The 19230-nt window shown below is 37.6% G+C and overlaps 1 protein-coding gene across 1 annotated transcript in view; it reads left to right on the forward strand.

The window, feature by feature from the left end:
• Positions 1-19230, forward strand: part of LOC126353906 (glutamine-dependent NAD(+) synthetase) — a 190750-nt gene that overhangs the window by 148239 nt on the left and 23281 nt on the right. The window contains exon 14 of the mRNA XM_050003134.1: positions 16992-17168. Coding sequence (XP_049859091.1) covers positions 16992-17168 — 177 coding nt within the window. The remainder of the gene's footprint in view (positions 1-16991; positions 17169-19230) is intronic.

Genomic DNA, 19230 nt, shown 5'->3' on the forward strand with positions numbered 1-19230 from the left:
ACTTGAAATTAGCGGAGGTTGAGGCCTGGCGGATAACGAGAAGAGAGGATATACTGAAGGCCAAGGGCAAGTGCGCGGCTATTCTCTGCTGTGGTTGCCTGCCATCCCGCTGCGCTTCGGTCGGCTCTCGCTCCTCATTTCGTCGAAATGACAGAGCAGGCGGCTACGAACGAGACTGCCGCGGCACCCGCCGCCACCGGCACTACGAAGAAGGCCAAGGTCCGGAGTTCTGACAGGTTGGTGTTAGTAGGAAGTATCCAGATAACCCGGACGGTGTAACACTGTGCCAAGATGTGCTGGCCGTGCACCAAGGCATGTTTAGCTACAGGGTGATCCTCATTACCAACAAACACTGTCTGCCTGTGTCCATTCATGCGAATGGACAGTTTGTTGCTGGTCATTCCCACATAGAAAACTTCACAGTGTAGGCAGGTCAGTTGGTAAATTACGCGGCACACTTCCTGTTTTGAAGCCACACATCTGCACATTAGCATACTTTTCTCCAAATGTTCACTCATGCTAACAGCCAGAAAATGTTTCCCTGTGAATCTCAGAGAATTCTTGTCATCATAGCCTCTTCTGCTACCACCTTATTTTCCATTCTGTCGCATATTTTTCTGCAATCTCCCTTATGAGAGAAAGATGAAACTCTGCAAGAGCCATTTTTTGCCCTGTTACTGACCGGTGGAGAGCATGAGCATTTAAAATGGACAAATCCAGAATGTGAAAAAAATGTTTCTTGCACTATTTCACAGTCTTGCAAACTGATCTCACTGAGGTCAGTAATATGTCACAATGGTCATCTGCACCCATAGGCAAATTGTAATCTACAGTACACTGTGATTTCTTTATTTTTTCCCTCCAGTATTTCTGTCAGTCTTCTCTGTTTCAATCATTTGTGTTGTGTGATTTGTGGTCAAGATGCAGAACTCTCTCTTATCACGCCGCTTGATAGCTAGGACCTTGTCTGTGGACTTAAACTCAGTTTCTCCTGATTTTAATTTCTTCTGCAGTTTTGGCATGTTGTGCCTGTTCTTACGGACAGTGCCACACGTGGCTGTTCCATGGTTTTGAAGCCAGAGGAACAGGTCCAGGCTGGAGTAACAATTATCGACATACAGAATATGGCCCTGTTCCAAATGCTGTCCCGTAAGAGTTGCCACTACATCTCCACTTTTTTTCCAAATAGTGGAACCCAATTTCTGTTTTTGCGCCTGTCTGTGCAATAAAATCTAAAATATATCAACTCTGACAGTCACACAGTACAAATGTCTTTATTCCAAATCTACTAAGCTTGGTTGGAATAAATTGCTTAAAAGGTAATTGTCCTTTGAACAGCAAGAGACTTTCATTTATACAAAGCTTGTGATGTAGGTGAAATGAATTACAAAATGTTTTATGAAGTTTGTCAACAATTCTCCTAATTTTAAATAGACTGTTGCCTCCAGTACTTGCATAGTTATCACTGCGGTGTAATATTCTCAGAGGTAGATAAAAATGGTCTCGGGACATAATTTCACTGAAAACTAGTGTGTTCAAAAGTAATTCTCTGGACTTAATTTGAACTTCTTAACATGCGCCATTAGAAGGCAAATAGAGACAAAACAATACATTTCCTCAAATCCAGTGTCTTTCCACTTTGACAGTCAAGAATTCACAGATTCTGTAGCATTTTCTCTGGTGTAAATGTAAAAATATTTGTTTCATCTGCAATAAATTGCAATGGTTCTTGAGACACAAATACCTCAAAAAATTATAGAATGGTTGGGTCAGTATCTGATTGACATTTGTGTCCTGAACTCGTCACCGATGTAATGGTTTAATGAATGGAAATTGGTTTCTTTCCAGTCAAATTTGTCGCTTAAGTGAACTCTTTTCCTAACTGTTTCACGGTCACTTTTTGATTCCTTGAATTTGGAGGAACTGCTGACTGTAATTCTTGCTCCCCCCTCTGATGTAAAGGGCTGAGGGCTGCAGCTTCGAGATTCTGTTGAAGACTCATCACTGCTAGCAACGTCAGATGATTCAAACTCACTGTCACTCTTAGTGAGCATACCTAGGATTTCTTTATCTGTGCAACCACAGTGACATGACATTTCTCACATAGAAAACAAGAAAACTGACAAAAACACAGGAATCAAAGTCTAACTCTGCAAAGAGGGAACACGGCAACAAACATATATGCACTCTCGACCTATACAGTTAGACCACCGGACAGCTACTGGAAGAGCAGGATGGAAATACAGCTCTGTGTGTTAACAAGTCTGTAGCGCTCAGATAGCTGTGACTCAGCGCCCCTAAACTCGTCCCTAGCAGTGGAAAGGCCGGTGGCGCAGTGCATGTCAACACATCCTTAGTGCTGTAGGGAAGGCCCTAGGGCCGCACTTACACACATCAGGCGCACCAGGGGAACAGCGAGGCATGACAAGTTAACATGTCCCCAGCAGTCAAAGGGTTAATCAGCAAAATTACTGTTCTTCATCCCAGTATTACCACTTTCAGCTCGTAATTCCTCAGAACACAAATAGAAGTATTCAGATAACCTATAGATCCAATGATGCAGCATTATATGACTTGTACCTCACTAAAATATTGCTCTTTCTATTAAACTCTCATTCCCTGATGATGCAGTGTCATGAATTGCACAATATACACAGTACCCATTGTTTCTTAGTTCAAAATTTAGAACCTAAACACAGTTGCATCTCATTTATTTGTATAGTCGTCTTTTTCATTACCTAATCATGTCTGTCAGCTCTGTTCTTCTACTTATCTCGTTAACTAGTGGAGTGCTTTCTCAAAATATATCCCTACAGCAGAGACAGGCTCCCTAACCATTAATACCCTAACATTATTCATTATTTTATTATTGCTTAATTATCTACTAAACAAACACCTGCTCTGCTTATCCAATGCAAAATTGATTATACTGAAAAACACTCCACAGTAACAGATCCTTATGCTAAGGCAGACTTAACCCTCATTACCGATCAGACAAAATTATCACTCAGAACAACCATTGTTTCAATGTATTCCATCAAATTACTTAATATTCCAGCCTGAAGGGCGATGTACATACAAATCTTGTTTATACAGTCCATACATTACTCCAGGAAACTATGTTTAAAGTTGTAATTCCTTAATATTAGAAACAGCTGTACCATGACAAAGATAGTTCTCCATATACTGATTGCCCTGAACACAAACACTTCTATCTTACTACAATTAGTATTAAGATCTAGTATTCAAGATGGTTCTTACCATATATTGTCTCTGCCAATGTGCTAAATTATATTAACTTCACACATGAGCTGATTACTTCACATGTTAATTATAGTCCACATATGTTGACACCTTTCATTGTCTGTTTACCTTACTTCTTTGACATAAATTCTTTTACCCTGCTGCCCATTTACTTTCTTCCATCCTCATATGAATCTGTTACTTATAACTAACACAACATAATATCACATGAAAGTCAAAGTAAAATGTTTCCGATTCACTTATAAACTACAGATAGGATAGGATAAGAGTTTGACTGCCTCAGGTAACACGAACAATGAGGCAGACAGCTGGGGTAAGCATTAATGCCACATAATGAATCCAACACAGAATGTTGAACCCCCTATTTGCTATTTACACGAGAAATTAGCCCCAAATATTACTTCAATGCTGAGATTTTGCATAGCCAAGAAATTGCACTCCAGCAGCTGTCCTGCCAATTTCACAGTTAATAATACTTCTCGTTTCACACTCTTTGATAGCTTACCAGTAGCACCATTAATTCTTATCTCAGAAACACACATCACTACTATACCCTCTGTGTTCTTAATAGATTCAAAAAATGCCTGTGAAATGCCATTGGGTCTATCAGTAGATGGGGTTTCACTAGGCATGGCTTGCACCTCAATAGGTATGGGAAGGGGAGGCTGGCTATGCTTATAGGTGACAGTGTAGTGGTGGTGGTATCACTCATGGAAAAATTCCTATAGTAGTTGGTGTTAGAGCTGCACCTTTTTTAGACTGAAGTCAGTTGATAGGTATACCTGCTTAAAGGAAGTGCCTCTAACTAAGGGCTCACCTCCAGAGGATGTAATGTTTCCAAGTAGAGAAGGAATTAGAATATTTCATCAAAATATAATAGGTATTAGAGATAAAGTTAGTGAATTGCTAATAGATGTTAACTCCGAAATTATTGGTATATCAGAGCACCACTTAAATAATTTGATAATTCAGAGGCTTCCTTTACCAGGCTACAGATTAGCTGGCTGTTTCTCAAGGAGTTACTTGCGGGGTGGGGGAGTGGCTCTGTACGTAAAAAACAGTATTTCATTTGAGTCCATAGACATATCATGACAATGCACTGACCAGATATTTGAAAGTTGGGCAGCATTAGTTGAATTTAGTGAAACTAAACTTCTAATTGCTGTTGTTTATAGGTCCCCTCACTCCGACTTCAGAGCATCTTTGCTTAAGCTAGAGAGGGTTCTTGATTCACTTTGTAGGAAGTACCAGAAAGTAGTTCTGTGTGGTGACTTCAATATTAATTTTGTACATGATTGTGCAAGAAAAAGGATGTTGGTAGATCTCCTAAATTCATATGATCTTATGCAAACTGTGTTTTTTTCAACTAGGGTGCAGGGGAACAGTAGCACAGTCATAGACAATATTTTTATTCATTCTTCATTACTAGATGGGCATTCTGTTAGTAAAAGGGTGAATGGCCTTTCAGACCATGATGCACAAATTTTAACACTAAAAGGATTTTGTACTCTAACCAAACTATGTAGGACAGTTAATCCAACAGCAATAGAGAGTTTTGAAAAACTTGTCAAGGAACAAGAGTGGCAAGATGTTTATAGTGCCGATAATATAGATGATAAATACAATGCTCTCCATAACACATTTATCATGCTCTTTGAGAGTTCCTTTCGTTAGAACATTCTAAACGGGGTACTAGCAATAATGGACAGCCCGGTTGGCTGACTAGTGGGATAAGGATATCATGTAGAACAAAGCGGGAATTATATCAAAATATTAGAAGTAGTCACAATCAAGCTACAGTAGCCCATTACAAACAGTATTGTAAGGTGCTTAAAATGTTATTAGCAAGGCAAAAAGTATGTGGTATGCAAATAGAATAGCTAATTCGCAGGATAAAATTAAAGCCAAATGGTCAGTTGTTAAGGAAGTGTCTGCTCAGCAGCACAAGGTTGACGATATAAAGTCAGTTTGCAGTAGTAATATTTCTGTTACTGATAAATCAGATACATGTACAGTATTTAACAACCATTTTCATAGCATTGCTGGTGAATTAAATAAAAATTTAGTATCTACAGGAAATCATATATATTTCTTAGCAAATACCTTTTCGAGATTGACGTCTGAAATACTCCTCTGTGGTAAATTAAAAACAAAGATTCCAAGACTTACCAAGCGGGAAAGTGCCGGTAGATAGGCACAATAAATAAAACACACAAACACACACACAGAATTTCTAGCTTTCGCACCCGACGGTTGCTTCTTCAGGAAAGAGGGAAGGAGAGGGAAAGACGAAAAGATGTGGGTTTTAAGGGAGAGGGTAAAGAGGCATTCCAATGTGTGTGGGGGGGGGGGGGGGGGGCGTGCGTCCTTTTTTCCCCCTAAGGTAAGTCTTTTCGCTCCCGGGATTGGAATGCCTCTTTACCCTCTCCCTTAAAACCCACATCCTTTCGTCTTTCCCTCTCCTTCCCTCTTTCCCGAAGAAGCAGCCGTCAGTTGCGAAAGCTAGAAATTCTGTGTGTGTGTTTTATTTATTGTGCCTATCTACCGGCACTTTCCCGCTTGGTAATCTTGGAATCTTTGTTTTTAATATATTTTTCCCATGTGGAAGTTTCTTTCTATTTTATTTACATACTCCTTTGTGATACAGACAAGAGGGAGATTGAGACAATAATCAAATCACTGAAGACTAAGGACTCTCATGGTTATGATGGAGTGTCTAGTAGAATATTAAAGTACTGTGCTGCACATGTTAGCCCTGTATTTAGCCATATTTGTAATTTTTCCTTTAGGAATGGTCAGTTTCCTGAGCGATTAAAGTACTCGGTAGTAAAGCTGCTTTATAAAAAGGGAGAAAGGGACAATGTAGATAATTTAAGATCTATTTCTATGCCATCAGTGTTTGCAAAAGTTATCTAAAAGGCTGTGTACATAAGGTTGGTTGATCATTTTATATCACAAGATTTGCTATAAAATGTACAGTTCGGCTTTAGAAGTCATTTGACAACTGAAAATACTATATTCTCTTTTCTCTGTGAGGTACTGGATGGGCTAAACAAAAAGTTTCGAACGCTTGGCGTATTTTTTGATTTAACAAAGGCATTTGACCGTGTTGATCACACAATATTGCTCCAGAAGTTGGACCATTACGGAATAAGGGGAGTAGCTCTCAATTGGTTCACCTCTTACTTTAGCAACAGGCAGCAAAAGGTCATTATTTACAATGTTGATAACGGCTGTGATGTGGGATCTGAGTGGGGTACTGTCAAGTGGGGGGGTGCCCCAGGGATCAGTGTTGGGGCCGCTCCTGTTCCTTATTTATATAAATGATATGCCCTCTAGTATTATGGGTAACTCTAAAATATTTCTGTTTGTTGATGACACTAGCTTGGTAGTAAAGAATGTTGTGTGCAACATTGAATCGGTTTAAAGTAGAGGAGTACATGACTTCAGTTCATGGCTTGTAGAAAATAAACTAACGTTAAATCACAGTAAGACTCAGTTTTTAAAGTTCCTAACACACAATTCAACAAAACCTGACGTTTTAATCTCACACAATGGGCATATGATTAGTGAAACTGGACTGTTCAAATTCCTGGGTGTTCAGATAGATAGTAAGCTGTCATGGAAAGCCCACGTTCAGGATCTTGTTCAAAGACTTAATACTGCCATTTTCACTATTCGAACAGTATTGAAAGTGAGTGATATTTCGACACGTAAATTAGTCTACTTTGCTTATTTTGATTCACGTATGCTGTATGGTGTTATGTTTTGGGGTAACTCTTCCCATTCTAGAAGGATATTTTTGGCTCAGAAATGGGCGGTTCGGGAAATAAGTGGTGTGAGTTCACGAACCTCTTGTCGACCTCTTTTCACGAGTCTGGGTATTTTGACATTGGCCTCTCAATATGTATATTCCTTATTGTCGTTTCTTGTTACCAATATTAGTTTATTTCCAACAATAAGCAGCTTTCACTCGGTTAATACTCGGCAGAAATCAAACCTCCATTTGGATCGGACTTCCTTAACTCTTGTGCAAAAAGGTGTGCAGTATACTGCTGCATCCATTTTCAATAAGCTGCCACTCGAATTAAAAAATCTTAGCAGTAATCCATGCGCTTTCAAATTGAAACTGAAGTTTTTCCTCATGGGTCACCCCTTCTATTCTGTCGAGAGTTCCTTGAAAAATTAAGATGATTCTCATTGTATTGCTGATTGCGTTTGCTTAAACTTATGGACTGTATTTTCTTTCAGGTTCATGAACATTTATTTTTATGTTATTACATTTGTGTTGTAAGTTCATGTACTGACACGTTCCATGACCTTGGAGATTTGCTCCTCAATATGGTCCTACGGAACTTGACATTTAAATAAATAAATAAATAAATAAATAAATCACTACCACTGTCCGGTAAACACGTAACATGTATACCGTGTACATTTGCTGTTATTAAAGCGAAAGCGTGCCACACTTCCTTTTTACATACCATGTGATCTTCTTCATACAACAAATCCTCATTAATCCTTTCCCTGGAAAAACTATCATCCTACTTACCAAATTGATTACGAGACACAGTCAGATGACAGATAGCATGGTTATCTTCCTCATTACCACTCTCATTTTCTTCCTCATTACCACTCTCAAGCTCTAACCCTGCATTAGGCCAAGTATTGTCCTCCTCTATTCTTTTTTACTTACCAAATGGTCATCATTAACAATTGTAAATTCAAATACCTCATCTTCATCACTACTTAATTTGTCACTGCTGTCATCATTACCACTACTTTCAGGATCAGACCTACTGTAACTTTCACTGTCCTCAAATATTTGGCTAATTAGCTGATCCTTGTTTCCAGTATTAGACCACAAACCAAAACACCTGAATTCCTTATGTTCTTTTAAAAATTTAACATCCATTTTGGCACTTTAGACATCCTGAGCAACAGCAACCCCCTCTGTTTCATCATTTGATTTTATTATAGTAAGTTCCTGCTCTCCTCTTATGGGATAAATATTGCTACCCACACTGTCATTCAACATCTCACTAGAATTAGCAATTACACTTGCCTTACTGCTATCATTTGCATTACCCTTACTTGTGATTTATATACAAGTAGATCTTCATCACTACCTGCTCTAGTGCAAGCTAAAACTGGAGCATTGTGTAGTTCAAATGGTTTGATCCAGAATTAATCATCTCCTCCATCTATTTTACTTGAATTTCTCCTACCATTTCCGTGTCCATCTGGCTGTCCTCCACCCAACCATTCCTTGAATTTCTAGTATAATTAGTCCTGTTCATCCTATTTACCTGAAATTCCCTCTCTGATCGATTATTGTCGTCAAAATTCCTCCTACAATCTTCTAATGAGGGCTTCACCCTCTCCACTTTATCAACACAATTCAAGAAATCACTAATATTATCCCTAGGGGCAGGTACAAACAATTATCTAACTTTCTGAGGCAACTTAGTTTCTAAACCCATAATTACTGATTCACTACCTAGCTCTTTGTCCAAATATTTCAATTTGTTTATCCAAAGCTGACAGAAACCTTTCGCAGTACCCTTCCTGGAGTCAAATCTCTCTCCTCCCCAAAATTCATCTCAAAATTCTCTGCTGCTTCTCTTTGGACCAATATTCATCTAAAAAAAAATCTTTCTCAAAGCTTTGCCCCCTTCAAAACACTCTTAAAAATGACATTTTCTCTTTGTCATTCCATGTTTCAGGCAAATCATTTAATTCTCCAATGAAATCCGGTGGATGCACTTCCCATGTGGTTCAAAATTATCAAATTTCTTACAACTAGCAAATGAAGGACTGTTTGGGACACTACATACTCTCTGCTTTTATCTCTTCCCTCTTTTTCCTCCATTTCAGCCAATTTGCAATGTACATTTTTATTTACTTTTACCAGTTTTTACTCTACCACTGCTGCACACTTGGTTCCTACTTCCATTTCAAAATCATTTTTAATCTCTTCGATTTAGTTCTCAAGTTTAACCCTATTTTCAGCACAAAATTTCCTGGCTGCGTTGACTTCATCTTTACACTGTTTTTCGGAAGCCTCCACCCTCACAAAGCTTCTTTCTCTCTTGTACACATTTACTACTCATTAATGTTAATTTCTCATTAGTGTTATGTACTACTTTCTCTACCTTTTCATCACAATCTTCTGCTTCAACCTTGTTATTTAATTCTGAAAGATTAGAACTGACTACCTGAATCTCCTTTTTATTTTTTTTTCTTCCTTTCATCCTTTAAGCTAACCATGTCAGTTCTAATGCTATCAGTTTTCTTCTCCACCCTATTAGTGTCTTCTTTCATACTACTTTCCACCCAACTAATGTCTTCTTTTGTACACATACTATTCAAACTACTCATAATTTGCCTTAAAGTCACCTCCACTTTTCCATCTGCCATAAACTTTTGCTCTCGCTGACTTTTGCTACTAGATTCCTCCTCCTTAACCTTAGCAATCTCATCCACTTCAGTACTGTTTTGTCCCTTTCGCTCTTTGTAATAGAACTTTCATCTCTATCATTCAAAGGTACCTTCACATGCGACTTAAAACCACTAATGTCAATTGAAACAGTCCCCATTAAATCTTTCTGTTGATTTAAAAACTTAACCTCCACAGCTTCGTTACCAATTTTCAAATCTCTTCCCAATTGTCCATTCTCGTCCATCACACTATTGTGTTTGTTGTTGCCACTCATTATGTATCACTTAATATAAAACTGCTTTTACTATGAAATTAAGTTATTGTCATTTACTCATCTCCTGTTGCTGCTGCGGTTGCCATCTTGATTTTTCTGGTGCACAGCTGATGTAAGTTGTAATTTTCTATGTGAGGCGTCTTGTTTATCGCAGTCAGCTGTGCTGACTGGCTGCTCCTGTACTCAATGGCCGCGTCTGTAGAACCCCCTCACTGATTGGCTGCTGGCCTACTGTGGCTATGAAACCCAAGCGCTAATTGGCTGTTTGCACCACTGCACTGTAAACCGCTCTTGAGTTCACTGTACAAAGTTCGTGAGTCCTAGTTCATTGTGTCCACATGCAATATTCCTCACACCGGGCACCAAATGTGATGTTCGCATGCTTTATTTCTTTGTTGGTTGCCCTTTGTGTTGACGCACCTTGTTCTGATACTGGCTGAAAAAATAGGGGGTGGAAGTGCGGAACTGTCTGCTGTAAATGATGTAGCCGACAGATACACAGTTGCGTTTCACAGTTCTTTGCTTTCACTGTTCACAGCACCCCCCCTTCCACTCTCCCCCCCCTCCCCCCCCCCCCATATACACAGTTATATGGCCAGTGCACTATTGTTTAACTTTCAATAAGCCTCATTAATAGGTTGCAGGCAGACATCCACATACTGCTACAGTAGTTTTCTGTTGAATAACAACCTAAACAAACAGTTCAAAGTCTTTCTTATAAATTTAACAGACACTTTCACTGCTTTAACACATGGCCTATTGGTGTAACACTTATTTCACAGTTAAGTTAGAGCATTATTGTTGTTCTACCCAACACTGGTTTCTTGTCCGAAACTCGGCCATGGACTGACTGTCGCAGGACCAAAAAATTGGGCGCTAATGTATCCCCACAATAATAGCTGCTGAAACTACACATGGTTCTATGTTTAATTTACAGTTCAATTGAATGAAGTGAGTTTTAATTGTAATTTCTGAATTCATTTTTATTTATTATTATTTATTTTCTGTCCATATAACAAAGTTTTCGGACGTTGTCAGGAAAATTTAATTACATTACACATATACAGTAAAATATTTACATTCTTTCATAACAACATATGGATCAGACATATGTCTGTACACACTATTTTTCAAAAGGGCACTAAAAGTAGATTCCTCTATAGTGTAACACAATTTAGCTTATATTTATAATAGTACAGTACACATAGTACAGTGTATAATTACATTCTTTCATACCACTGATAGATCGGAGCCACTGTTTTCCAGGATGGCACTACAACTTACCAAAGTCCTCTATAGAGTAAGAACACTTCTCTATTATTGTGGGGAAACATTAGGGCCCAATGTTTTGGTCCTGAGACAGTCTACTCTTTAGCATATTTAGATTTACTTTCTTGAGTTCACAGGGTAGTGCATTGTAGAAAATGACTCCCATTCTGTGTGGGCTGTGGTCTGTTGCCTTTTTATTGGTCACAATTCTATAAATTTTCCCTTCTCAGTGTATCATAGTTGTGAACATTACTGTTTCTCATATTAAATTCAGGATTTTGTTTCACGAACATGACTGTCTGCAGTATATACACGGAGTACACTAAGAATTTTATATTTTCTAAAGATGCCTTTTTTTGTAATCTAAAAAGTCTATCTATATGAACTGCTGATGCCCCACCACATATCTCAATACCATACTGAAGGTGCGGATGAATTAACCCAAAATATATTTGCCTTAAAGTATCATGGTCCAAGAAGGCTGAGGCCTGTTTCAGTATATACACATTTCTATTGCTTTTCTTGCAAGTATTATCTACATGGTCTTTCCATGATAAGTGTTCATCAAAAACGATGCCCTAAAATTTATGTGAATTTGCATATGCAAGACCCAATGGGGATGTAGATACAGTATCGGTTATGGCGGCATTATAACTGTGGATAAACTTCATTATTACCGTTTTGCCTGTACTTAGAAGCAGCTTGTTTGCTGTAAGGTAAGCGGACAGAGTATTGAAACTGATCTTGGTACTGTTAGCCGCAGACTGCATATCACTGCCACAGCTGGTGAAGGATATGTCATTGGCATAGCTTTCAACCATGCAATTTTGGGGTTCAAATAAGTTACTTACGTATACAAGGAACAGAAAAGACCCTAGTATGCTTCCTTGAGGCACGTCACATTGAAGTGTCCTGAAGTTTGATGTGGTTGTTAGGAGCTGCTCATTATTTTGATAAGTTAGCTTTACACACTGTTTCCTGTCTTGCAAATAGGAGGTAAGTAGTTTCAAGGCTAGTCCTCTCAACCCGTACTCCTCTAGCTTACACAGAAGAATGGTATGATTCACAGTATCAAAGGCTTTACTCGTATCTAGGAAAGTGCCTCTTACCTTGTCACTTTTGTCCAGCTTATTTAATATTTCATGTATAAAAGATGCCACTGCTGTTGTAGTAGATCTCCCTTTTCCAAATCCATGTTGTAGGTTGTTTAACAGATTGTGTTTCGTGAAATATGATTCAGCTTGATTTAGTATTACTCTCTCTCTTAACAATTTGCCTAATTCTGAGGTTAATGATATTGGCCTGTAGTTTTTAGTGTCAGTTTTTAATCCCTTTTTATGCACTGGTATAATTTCAGTAATTTTCAAAAGACCAGGGAATACTCCATTTCTGAGGGAGGTATTTATCAAATGAGTCAGGGGTTTCACTAATTCATACTTCATTCCTTTAACAGTTTAGGTGAAATGTCATCCCAGCCACAAGACATTTTTGGTCAAAATGCTGATATGATTGCTAGGACGTCCCTCTCAGTAATGCCGTGGATATAAAAGGACTGGCTAGATTTTTCCAAGACTAAAATTTTGTGGCTTGACATGAACTTCATTTGTACCAACTATACTGAACTTTTGTATAAATTTCTCACACACTTCTTTTGGGTCATTTATTTCTTCACCATTTTCTTTTAATGTAATGTTGCTGTGTTCATAGGAATTCTGTTTCCCACTTTCTATATGTATTATTTTCCTGGCAGTTTTACTGATACAGCTAGAGTTTCTTATTTCAGAGGTATATTTCTGTGCTTTTAGGTTAGTCAAGTACTCTCTGTATGTTTTTCTGGGCAGTTTAAACTACAATATTTCTCAACAAAATATAGTGTCTCTAAAAAGTATATAGCAATCTTTCATTTTCTCCCTCAGTTCAATAATTTCAGAAGGGAGATTCTCAGCTTTATGGTTTACACCTTTATTTACTTTTTTAACTAAAGGACAGGTTTCATTTAAAGTGTTACTGAATAACTTACAGAAATATTCCCATTTTTCATTCACTTCAGTTGCATTGTACACTGGTTCCCATTTTTCATTCCCTAGTGCCATCTTAAGTTTAGGATAGTTAAATTTTCTTTTCTATATAACTGTATTACTTTCAGTTACATGTATGTTCCCTACATCAATTTCCATAGTAAGTGCTCTGTGATCACAAATGTAGTTTTCTAAGGTGTTTACATTAACTTTGTCTTTTCCTACATTTGTGAGAACATGGTCAATACGTGTCTTTGTATTTGCAGTGACTCTTGTAGCTTCTGGGCTCATTTGTTCAAAGTTATAACACTATAATACATCCATATAGCACAAATAGTTAACACTATTATTTAATGAGTCTATGTTGATGTCTCCAACAAGCAACAAGTGTTTTTATACATTGCTGTCCCCTCCAGCAAGTCCTCTAGGCAATTTAGAAACTCATCTGTGTTACTTCCAGGTGACCTATACAGTGGTGCTATAATAAGGCTGTTGTTTCCATACTTCAGGTTTACTGCTGCAACCTCAAATACCATTTCAGTACTCAGATCTGTCCATTTAACTTTTTCACATTTTACATCATTTCTACTATAAATGCCTACCCCATCACTTTTGTGTGTCTTTCTGCAGTACAAGTTCATAAGTTTGTAATTTTTTAGCCTGTAACCATATGCTTCCTCTTCCTTGCATCCCAATTCATTCGCTAGGAAGAGGTGTGGCTTAGTTTCATTTAGGTAAACACTCAGCTGCTCTGTTTTATTAGTTACATACTAGACATTCTGATATGCAAGGGTTAATTTATTATGCTTTCCTCTAAAAAAACATCATTGTCTACTTTGTGACTGAGAATTTTGTTTAAATCGTCTTTTTCTTTGATAATTCCCCATATTTTGATAGGCAACTTCCTTCTTTTTAACAGTTTCTTTTACTAGAAGAGTTGGGCCAAAGTATTTGTTCAAATGATGAAATTAACAGACATTATGCAAATAATACTTTTGACAGAACTATTAATTACTTTGGAATTAACTAAGGTCTGACTTCGCTAACATGTTTTCGAATAGAGTGAAATAGATCCTTTAAGAATACTATTAGCTGTTCATCCAAATGTTTATAATTAGTACAGAATTTATAAGTCAACAGTAGAATTTAAGTTATGAAACAATCACTGGGTTCACCTTATAACAAAAGATACTAACTAGGAATAGTCAAAATAAATTATAAAATCGATTACATATAAAACCAAGCACAAAATTAGATCTGGTGTTATATTCTTTAAAACGTAGGGCCAACCTTTCTCTTTTATGAACATGAACATGCAGATTATACTCACATATGTTAATGATAATTAGTCAAAAATGAAAAAAAAATGAAGTTTTAAGGAGGCAGATGGCAAAACAAGAAGGGAAGTAAAAATATCCCAGCTTGCTTTGTCACAAGTCATTAAACTTTTTGCAGCAGAATGCCGGGCTCGTTCTGAAAATGCCATCAGAAGTGGTTGTATTGGCAAATTTATGTAAGAACTTGCTACGGCATAACAAGAGATACCTTAAAGATTAAATGCACCTTTTTTTCTGTAGATCCACAGTGAGGAGATTTTTGAAAATGAGTTGCAGCATTTGTGTTATGTGATACAGTTAATAAAAAGTTTATCATTTGGTTATGGTAAAGAATTAGTGAGCAGAGTGAGAGGAGTTGGCCACCAAGACATCCTGTAGGCTTCTCTTAAACTATAATTTATTAATAGTTGAACTTTTTTATAGTTATTGGTAAGCTAGTGAAAAATTGTATTCCTGAATAATAGCTACATTTCTTGACCAAAGTGTGTGATTTTATCTTTATGAAGATTGTTCTTATTCTGTGTATGGATTTTGTGAATTTAACTGTTGGTTTGAAAAATAAATGTATATTTCTTATGACAAATTTCATTATGAAATATACCAAGCAGCATTAGTTACCATACACAAGTCTTTCAGCAGGCTTCTGCAAGACCTTATAATATGCATTTTTGCACCCAGTAACTTCAAGAACGTAGAGTATCAGTGTTATTAAGTAATCCTTTTGCATGACTTTGCCAAATAAATACCAGTACTTCATTGAAAAATATTACATTTGTACAGGAAAATATCCTTTAAAATCATAACAGTATTCATGGTCAATAACAAAAGTGGATTTAAAATGAACTGAGCAATTAACTATGCTGTTACAAGTAAAAATAATATCCATATAGATTATGTACCACTTTTTTAGAATTTTGGAACAGAGTATGGACGTCTATTCTGAATCTTAAAACAGTTGACTGGTAGACATCGGTGAAGAAATTGAAAATCCCCGGGTATTGAAAAACGATGTAGATGTTTGCATATTGTAGATTATGGGCCGTGATTAAAGTTTGGCATACACTCAAAGATAATCAGTTTCCCAATAACAATAATAATAATAATAATGTGTTGTTGTTATCTTTCCAAAAGGCCACAAAGACTGGAGATAGTAATCATCCAATGTTGCTGTAGTCCTTAATTACTTTCAAGAGACGGCAACACTTACTCAACCTTTTGTTGAATCATTATCAGCCATTCACTACCAGCCATGATCTGACATCATACCCAATGGCTCCCTACCCTGTGATAGCAGGGGTAACACTGCTGTGCCTCACCAAAACACTGGATGAATGGTACTTCTCCACATCTCCACCATACTAGACAATGGTCATCTGTGGTGATACAGGCTCATAATTCATTGCTGAACACAATACAGTGCCATTCATCACCAGTCCATGCTACCCAGCCACAGGACCAAGCAACAGCTACTGTTAGTGTTAATGGCAGCCTGCATACAGGATGATGATTTCCTTGTGTGGATGCAGCTAGTCTCCGGCCAATGGTGTAGGAGGATACGAAATATTGCAGGGAGTCTGTTACTTGTTCTTGGATGGCAGATAGAGATGTGAAGGTGTCATGATGTGCTTGGTTCACAGTACCATGATCCTCCCTTGTCTTGCTGTCAGCCAGAACCTTGATGACAGATTTACCTGCCCTCATCATTAACACACTCTTCTAGTCATTCTACCTGTCAAGGATAATTGTTAACTGTATCATTTACTTACGAACTGATGTTTGTTTTTAATAAAGTAACAACATACATATACAAAGATTCCAAGACTTACCAAGCGGGAAAGCGCCGGCAGACAGGCACATGAACAAAACATGTCTGCTTAAATATGTCTGCTTGTGTCTGTGTATGTGCGGATGGATATGTGTGTGTGTGTGCGAGTGTACACCTGTCCTTTTTTTCCCCTAAGGGAAGTCTTTCCGCTCCCGGGATTGGAATGACTCCTTACCCTCTCCCTTAAAACCCACATCCTTTCGTCTTTCCCTCTCCTTCCTGAAGAAGCAACCATCGGTTGCGAAAGCTAGTAATTCTGTGTTTGTGTGTTTTGTTCATGTGCCTGTCTGCCGGCGCTTTCCCGCTTGGTAAGTCTTGGAATCTTTGTTTTTAATATATTTTTCCCATGTGGAAGTTTCTTTCTATTTTATTTATATGTTGTTACTTTGACATTCATCCATATCTTCTGGGTGCTTTACTTTTTTTGTCTGACAGTGTGTTTTGTAAGAAATAATTCTAAATGTAAGTTTGACATAAGTTTTATCACTGCTGTAATAAGTAAGCAAATGAGTGTCCTCTATTGTCGGTTTGTCATTCCCCATTTTTTCTTCCTTCCTTTCAGGTGGCAAATAAAGTTAAGCACTTTTTCCGGTGTTATGCAATCAATAGACACAAGATGACTGTACTCACACCAGCATGCCATGCAGAAAGTTACAGTCCAGATGACAACCGTTTCGACCATCGACCATTTTTATACAATGTTAACTGGTCATGGCAGTTCATTGCTATTGATGAGCAGGTGGGTAACTTTCGTGTACCAAAATACAAATAGCATTTGGAGCAGGTAATGGCCAGAGACTGGATTTTATGCATTTGTATATTTGGCTTCTTTTCACCCGTTATTGCATATTTTAACTGAACACTAGTGACTATGCATATTTTCTCTCTATGTTTACAGTGTTTTAAAAATTTAGACTAGCTATCTCTAGTTCAGTCTAGTTTTGATGTCACACAGATTGACCACAATCTAGAACTCTGTGCAATCGCTAACAGATGCCACTGCCTAGTGAAATCATTAAAGAAGAGGAACAGGAATAAGCAGACAGAGTCAATGCTCCTGCACCCATACCCCCAGTTAGTCCCCTCTGCTGTCATACTGTACGCCTCAGCAACTATTAAATTAAACTATGCGAGCTTTTAGTCACACGTCCATTGTCTCAGTTTAGTTTTCTGTTTACCTGTACACAGTTGAATGTGTTTATCACATGTACACTGCAACATGTTGTGCTTGTTCAGCATGCCGCCCAAAAAAAAAAAAAAAAAAAAAAAAAAAGCTTGTCAAGACAAGTCTTCATATCGCAGGAATGCAGAAGAAAGGGCCACAAGAACACCTTCTGAAGACAGCAAGTTGCAGTTGCCGGGAGTTGTCCAGAGGTAGCCGAAAAAAGGCGGTTTAACATGGATCTATGTGTAGCATTCATTGCAAGCAGTATTCAGCTTCACAAACATACAAACCCTCTCCTCAAAGGCTTTCTGCACAAATATTGCTTAAATCAAAATACATCAGATGAATGGACATAGAGGTAAAAATTACATACTTACAATTTACATAAATGTTCTGGGAGAAATAGGCAATAAACTCAAGGACCGCATTATCTGGATTTCACTTGATGAAACTACACACACTTTTCTGTTACATTGCAAATTTAATTTTTGGTACTTTAAAAGAAGAGCCTCCTTCTTCCTATTTAGCGGCCTGCAAAGAACTTGAAAAAATAAATCATCCTACGATCACCAGATTTGTGAAAGAGTGTATTAGAAAAATATTTCCAGAATCTTCTGCAGATGAAAGGGTGTTTGTGTTCCCTGTACAATCCAAGCAGGAAAAGCCCTCAGAGTATTTTATCCCAATTTGATTCATGTGACGTGCTTTGCTCATGGAGTACATTGCCTCGCTGAAGCACAGTCCACATTCGTGAATGTAAATAAATTGATTTCATCCACAAAGTAAGTTTCTAAAGGCTTCTGCTTGCTTAAAGACCTACGAAGAAAAACTACCAAATCTGCCTTTACATCACGAACTAGTGGCAACTCATTGGGGTACGTGGGTCGAAGTTGTGTTGTTTTACAGTGAACATTTTGAGGCCATTAGAGAGGTAGTAAATGACTTCAATAGTGCAGAGGCTTTGGCAGTTTGCCATGCAAGGAAGCTTTTAATGATTACAGTATTAAAACATTGCTGTGATTAGCACTCATTTTTCCCTTATACCTGCAAGTATTAAAAAGCTTGAAACCCAAGGTTTGGCATTGAATGAATCTATTCAATTAATGAATAAAATTATTCTAGTGATCTCCTCATTGCCGGAGGTATTCCCAAGAAAACCTGGCGAAAAGTTTGAAAACATTTTAAACAATAACCCTTGTGCCAAATTGATAGTTCCATTAATGGGACAGGTGATCTTTTGCCAGAAACGATAAGTGCCAACATAACACCCAAATTCAGATACTGCCCAGTTACCTCAGTTGATGTAGAACCGTCCTTTTCTGCTTATAAAAATGTTTTGAGGGATGGAAGACACAATCTTTAATGTTTGGAACAATACTTGTTTGTTTATGTTTACAATAGTAGAAAAATGTAATATAAGCTGTAAATGATGCTTTGGTCCAATAGTGTTAGTTAAAAGTTAATGCTATTAAAAAAATTCATGATTGTGTTTTGTTTTTTAAATAAAATGGTAGAGTTTTTAAGCATGCCCCTATCCGTGCGAAATACCTCAAAGTTGGTCCTGTACATATCAATTGTTTCACCCAAGTATGTTTCGTGCCTACATCCAGAGATAGACGCTTGTAACTGTAAGACA

This window comes from Schistocerca gregaria, chromosome 3, assembly GCF_023897955.1.
Source record: "Schistocerca gregaria isolate iqSchGreg1 chromosome 3, iqSchGreg1.2, whole genome shotgun sequence".
NCBI lineage: Eukaryota > Metazoa > Arthropoda > Insecta > Orthoptera > Acrididae > Schistocerca > Schistocerca gregaria.